Below are 7,018 nucleotides of genomic sequence, written 5' to 3' on the forward strand. Positions count from 1 at the left end.
AGTTAGCTGCTCCACCAGCTGAACGACTTCCCTCATGGAGAACAGCTCATTCTAAAGGATATGGCTGAAGTGGAATTACTGACGTTATTCTCCCTCTCTTCTGGTTTATTACTGGGCCATTCTGCTAATTGACCAGATATCCTCGTTAGGAGGACAATGCAGCCCTGATTGCAGCCCAGTGAGCGGCCTCGAAAAACTCAAAGACTCTCTGTTCTCTCAATCAGACACCACAATGTCTCTTGGCCTCCTGACCACACTCACATGTCATGGCTTTTGATTTAAAAACAAGAGATTGAAAGAATGAACTACACCATGTAGCTGCTGGGGATGTAGTATGCGTATGCACATGAAGAATAACCCAGTTGTTTCACCCACAGGCTGTTTATGTGTTTCACGAGTCTGGTGTCTGGGCCACAGCTCTCAGTGAGGTGCTTTGTGAGGAATGAGGCTCTCAGCCGTTATTGATTCTTTCTTTAGCTTTGATGCTGCAGAGATGCAGCCTCTTAAGCTAACAGTTAGTGTACTTACAGGTCTGCGAACAAAGGAATACAGAGGGTGTGGATTGTGTGTGTGTATGTGTTTTGATATCACATAACAGTATTGATTTGTGACCTGTACGAAGGAGGATTGTGATAAAACTGAAGAAAGCCATATTTACCATCGTACTCACCTTTGTACCACAAACATGATAATTCCAGGGTGATTCATGGAGCTTGTGTCTGACTCACTCACCCAATTAATATCATCAATGCACTTGGTTATTAATGCATGAATGATACTGGTGTGTTGGCACATTACATGTGTTTTGGTGGCCCACGGTTAGAGCTCCCGTGGGTGATCTGATGTTCCTCTCTCATCAACATAATCACGCCGGCGCTCCTCCCCAGAGCTCCGTCTCCATGGCCACCACTCACACATGACAAAAACACACAATGAGGAGATTTGAACGTGACTGACACTTGCACCTGCACAAGCTCTAATGCCTCAGTCACATTTGCACATATTTTCTCTGATGCCCGAATGAATGAAATGAAACAGTTGATCTAATTTATTGTCTCATGAATAATTGATGCTGCACTAACTGGATTGGATTGCTCTCCGTAAATGTCTTGCCGTTAAATCAATGCTGGATTTGCACAACAGATTGTCAGACACCAAGCCACCCACGAGCACATGTAGGTACAAATTGTTTAATTTCTTTCATTTTATACATTTGAATCTGTTGTTAAAAACACATAAAAAAAAATGTGCACATAGACATCTTTTGTTAACTAAAAAACAGATGTTTGACCGAAACCTCTAATCTTAACTATATATTTTGATACATTTAAATTATCACACTATTTATTATGAATATTCCAGCTACATAAAAGTCAGCCATAGTGTAGCACCAGTCATCATGTGATATCAGTAAGGAGCTTATTGTGAGCACAGAGGGACGTTCAGTCAGTAATCATAGGAGCAGTGTCTGAGGTGGTGTCTGGCTCTGGCTCACAGCTGCCGTCCATCTCCTCCATCTCCCTCTCCACAGGCTCCTCCCTGCCCCTGAAGCTTATCAGCCTCCTCTCCTTCCTCCTTCTCCTCTCCCTGTCTAGGTCTCTGGCCGTCTGCTCCAGCTCCAGCATGGCGTGCACGCTCTCTCCTCTCTCCCCCACACAGAGGCAGTGGTCCCTGCTTGTGATGGCCAGCTCCCCACCTCTCCTTCCTGTTACCATGTGGAAGAAAGAGATGGTGCTGTCCGGGCCTGCACTCTCAGGCACGAAGACAGAGGTCAAGCCCTGGTCCTGTGGCCTTTTGTGGGAGTTGGTTTTTGTTTTCTTGCTGAGTATGAAGTTGAAAAAAGCTGTCACCAGAAGCATTGTCCCTGGAATCAGAAGATATATTTCTATTTTCTCTTGACTCCATATTTCTGTTGACTCTTCTTAAGGTCTGTCACATTAAAAGCACAGGTGTAAATTAGGGAATGAATTGTGGATGAATTCCATTTCTCTGGCTCGGTTACAGGGTCCTAGTATCATGAATACAGGATCATTGCCATTATATATATTTTTTAATCTGAATGACTGAGTGATAGGCAAAATACATGTATAACAATAATTATATCCATTTTACCTGGAATGATTGCATGCCACACCAACACAGGGTGCAAGAAGCAGACCACTGACATGATGGAGTAATAGAGGAACTTGTGGAAGCCTCCTATGCGCGCCATCTTTCCCCACAACACAAACAGCTGCCAGTCTGGAGGACAGCTACAGAGATAAAGAGGAAGAAGAGGAGGAAGCAGACAGTCTGTCAGTCTTGCACACAGCAAAATATTTGCATGTCAAGACAAGTTAAATAAAATTTTTTAAGAGGAAAATCAAAATATGAAGATGCAGATTTAGATATTTAAATCCTGGTTTGTACAGGTAAATTATCTGTATCTGTATCTGTGGACTGTAGCTGTATCTATATTGCACTTTTCTAGGTTTCATTACCACTCAAAGCACTTTATAGTGGTTTTACCATTCACCTATTCTCTATCACAGTTTACTCACATGCTGTTTACACAACCATCAAGGCCAATTTGGAGTTCAGTATCTTGCCCAAGGACACATGGGCACATGTATTGGGAGAAAATTTGGTACTGAATTGGATGACCCGCTTCATCTCCTGAGCCACACATCTGTTTTTCACTCACAGTATTTATGCCACAGTATCCATCCAAAATGTAGATGTTGCAGTCAAGTGTACTCACGGCAGACACATTACCAGGAGCGCATCCAGGAAATAGGCCATCTCAAAAACCATGATGGCCAGAGATGACACTCTGGGAGGAGAAATAAGAGATGATTCAGTCTCTGTGATGAAAATCAGTAAACTCTGTCTGAACTACGTAAACTACATCTAAATATGTCAGCTTCTGTGTATGTTATCATAGGGCTGTGGGTGAAGATTGCGTTTAATTGTTTTACAAAGGGGCAAAATGTTTGTATCAAAAGGAATCAAATATGCAATGACAAAGATATATCATATTCATATGACGCCGAAGACTTGGCATTTAGTTGTGTCTTTGTTTTTTTCTTTCTAAAAATACATGACCCCTTCTCTGTTTCATGTTCAAATAACCAGATAACCATCTAATCCAGTGAACCAGAAAAATGCCCCCAAACGAATCATTATCATGCCCTCTCTGAAGAGTTTTAGCTGAGTTGTGTTTCTGTGTGTGTGTGTTTGTGTGTGTGTGTGTGCGTGCAGCATTTATCTGCATTTGCATGCATCAGAACAAACAGTTGGGCATTCCTGCCTCCTCATGGGATTTGCTTTCCTGTGGGTCTGTGGGAGTTTGGCTTCAAGCCACAGAGATAATAAGAAGTAGCAGTGACGGAGCGCTGTCCTCTCTGCACTCTGCACCTTGCTTCTTCTCTCTGACTCCCAGCATCTCCTAATAACTCACTGCACTGTATGAATGATTATGAAGGCAAATACAGTGTTGTAGTTATTTTCTAAAAGCCCTTGAGCTACACATTCTTTGCCATATTAAGACCCAGATGGTCTGTTTGTGCCACCAGTTTAGGCTCAAGTGGGTCAGACTCAGGAATGCTTTGTTAGGTTTAAATTTATGTTGTATATTGTAACTATATTGCTGTAAGCACTTACAGTAGGTATATGCCGAGGCTACTGAATTCTCCTTGTAGTAGAGTCTCCACTCCCACAGCACACAACACTGAAAAAGAAACAAGTGTGATTTTCTTTTTTCCTGACAGTGACTGGAGAACAGATTATGTCCAGCAGATGTCAGACTTACTTCATGATTTCCTCCTCAGCGATATGCAGGGTTGTTGTCATCTCAAACTTTTAGGAATACTGTTAACATTTCCCCCCTGTGGTGCAATTCTGTTGCTTTTATTGTTTCTAATTTGGTTTATGCATCTTTGTCATGGTCTCTATTGTATTCTTGCAACCATATTGTTGAAGTTATGTTTGAGGCAATAATTGTGAGTGAGTAATAGAAAGGCCTGGGTTACCCCTCACCAAGCAGTTGATCAACTCGAGTTGACCTGATGTGACCTGTCAAGCTTTACATTGTACTGAGTCGATGATGTGCATTACACTAAGATAAACCACATTTCTTTGGCTAATTGCTGCAATTGTTTCTGTCATGGTCACATAATTTTTAGCTAATAGCTCACTCATGCTTGCAATTATGATATCTCTGCCTGCAGGAGAGGAACATTTCTTTGAGTTTCCACATCACAGATTTTCCACCAGTGAACCGCAATCTCAACATGATGACAAAAAACACAAACCACTTGTTGAAGTGGTCACTGGATGTCACAGTGTGTTGATAACCTCCTGCCAGATACCTTGGGGTGATGAACAATGATACAGAGCCGCATTCCTTTTATTCTCCTACCTAAACTCATTCTAGGTAAGCGAACACGCGCTTATTGTAAAAAGGGATGTTCTGGTGCAGCAAGAACAACTTTGACACTTAAGCTGTTGTCAGACAAGAAAATGCTCAGAAAATTGTGTCTGGACATTTATTCTGGAATTTGAATTGATATCATCATGCTTCATATGAAGAGGAGATCACCTGGGTCAGATGCGTTCACAACAGCAGAAAGACGTTCGGACATTCAGTCGAGTGTTGGGGCCTGCTACATGTTTATTCAACAGACAGAAATATTATTCCAATCTTTTATTTTTAAATCTGAGTGTTGACAGTAAAACACAAATGGAATGATAAAAAATGAGATAAAAAAAAAACAAAGCTGTAGAAACTACAAAGAAAAGCTTGTTTTATTAACCAGTCTTTTTCCTGTGAGGTATGAAAGAGGTAAATGGTAAATGGTAAATGGTTGTATTTATATAGCGCTTTTCTAGTCTTGAAGACCACTCAAAGCGCTTTACACTACAGTTTTCCATTCACCCATTCACACACACATTCATACAGTGCTTCTATAGCTAGCACTTTTTTTGATGTGGTGAGGTGAGCGTGGTTTAAGTGGTGATCGCCACTAAAACACATGGAAGCAGTTTCTCTGGTCCGCTTACCAGAAACTCAGAGATAGAATCTGCACCAGAGGGAAATCAAGGGAATGTGGCTGAACGGCTTCTGGTAGTTTATAGAGTGTGAGAGGAATTAGCTGCATATATTAACGGTATAATTAGCTACCTATACAACGGCTGGATATGAACATATATGTGCTCCCTGCGTGTTTAGAACACACACAGAGGCAGAGAGGCAGACATGCCATAAACATGCAAACATGCTCATATACAGAAAGCCCATGTATGTGTGAATGTATAACAGCTTGTGAACATATAACCCAGCTTGATTTTGGTCAAATGTGAGGCACATGTCTCTCTGCCAATATTCGATGTCTGCAGCTGTTTGAATTTAACTGAGTGGGAGGGGGAGTGGGGGTCCGGCAACCAGAGAGCTATTTCCCCCCATGATAATTTAATGTAGCTAAGTATTGGCGTGCAATCTGTCCCAGTGTGCACAAGGAGAACAGCACGGGGGACGGCTAATAATCGCAATAGGGTTGTGAATGCATTTTTTTGGGGGGGGGGGGGGGGGGGGGGGGGGGGGTCTTGGAGGTCAGTAACATTTTAGGTTGATGTAACACAATCCCCCCCCACCCCCACGCAGAAAAATGTCCTTGAAAACGGGGACATGTTGGAGACTGAGGGGGGTAAAATTACTTCAGTGAGTCAGATATCATGTTTTTAACAACATGTGGCAATATCTGACTGATTACCTCATTGCAGAGCCCATCTTGAATTAATGCTGTATCTGCAAGTGTGGGAATTAGAAGATGCTCATGCAGAAACAATAATCAAGTTTAATGTTGTTGTGTGTCCTGTGTTTGTTTTTGATTTTTTTCTTACCTGTTGCTGTTGAAACACCAAGGATCCTGCAGGCGCACTCCACTACAATCCACCACACGCTCCCCGAGTTCCCCATGACCTCCAACACTTTCCCTCGTCAGTGTTTAAGAAATCAAAACTTTTCCCACGCTATCTGAAACAGTAGCAACTTAGTAGCCTTTAAAGTAGCATTCTAGACATATAGTTGTCTGTCGGCTGGATGAGTTGTTGGTGGCAATAAAGTCAGGTTATCCTCGAGTGCCATAGTGCACAGCCTGATGCACTGGACGAGTTTACCTCGGAAAGGTTTGTGACTCAATGCCCCTGTTGCTCCAATAAACTGCTAATCAGCCTCACACACACACACACACACACACACACAGACATGCATGCGCACAATACGACTTTCAGCCTCTTTAGCATTCCACTGTGCATGTCAAGGTGAAATTGCTCATGGTCACTCTTGCATCATTTCACATGAGTCATTTGCGCTGGTTAAAAATTATCTATAAAACTCCCTCATAAACACACACGTATGTGTGCGTTTTTAGAATTTGTGGTAATTTGTATGCACCCTTGAACTCTTGAGATCATTCACTTTGCAGCTGAACCAAACCCTTTTCTCCCGCTCTTGTTTTCCTCTGTGTAATTTCTTGTTGTTGTGTGGGTTTTGGTGAAGCATTTTTAAGGTCATACGTGCTGCTTGTTTGGCATCAGTTTACTGAAAGTCTTGTTCAGCAATAGTAAGTGCAGACAAAATGAGCTGCAGCTTTTTGCATCAGTAAACAAAAAGCAATGTTTTTACCCTTAAAAAATCTTCACCCTAGTGTGCAGTTAACTTTAATGGGACACTGACTCTCTGTGTGCTGTGAACGGTGTAACAATGGAGCGGACGTGGGATAAAATGCCACAAGAGCAGACAGAGACTCATTGACTCATGGTTACACATGCATAGATGCAAACCCACATAATCGGTTGACACAGGTTTGGCTGAGGTGTAATCTTGTTCGGGAACAACAGAGGCCTACTGGAATGAGCAGCCAGACACACACACACACAAACACACACACACACACACACACACACACACACACACACACACACACTGACTCCTGGTAGGGGCCAAAATAAGCCACACAAATCCCCTTAAATCTCTAAC

At 42.3% G+C, this 7,018-nt stretch overlaps 1 protein-coding gene across 1 annotated transcript; it reads right to left on the minus strand.

Annotated features, from left to right (window-relative positions):
- Nucleotides 1-1,174: 1,174 nt before the first annotated feature.
- tmem72 (transmembrane protein 72) lies at nt 1,175-6,088 on the minus strand. Its single transcript, XM_069539117.1, has 5 exons — nt 5,881-6,088; nt 3,643-3,709; nt 2,741-2,812; nt 2,113-2,252; nt 1,175-1,864 (listed from the first exon to the last, which is right to left on the minus strand). The coding sequence occupies exons 1-5, from the start codon at nt 5,954-5,956 to the stop codon at nt 1,443-1,445; spliced, it is 777 nt and encodes a 258-aa protein (XP_069395218.1). The 5' UTR covers nt 5,957-6,088; the 3' UTR covers nt 1,175-1,442.
- Nucleotides 6,089-7,018: the final 930 nt, after the last annotated feature.

The sequence above is a fragment of the Paralichthys olivaceus genome, chromosome 14 (genome assembly GCF_024713975.1).
Source record: "Paralichthys olivaceus isolate ysfri-2021 chromosome 14, ASM2471397v2, whole genome shotgun sequence".
NCBI lineage: Eukaryota > Metazoa > Chordata > Actinopteri > Pleuronectiformes > Paralichthyidae > Paralichthys > Paralichthys olivaceus.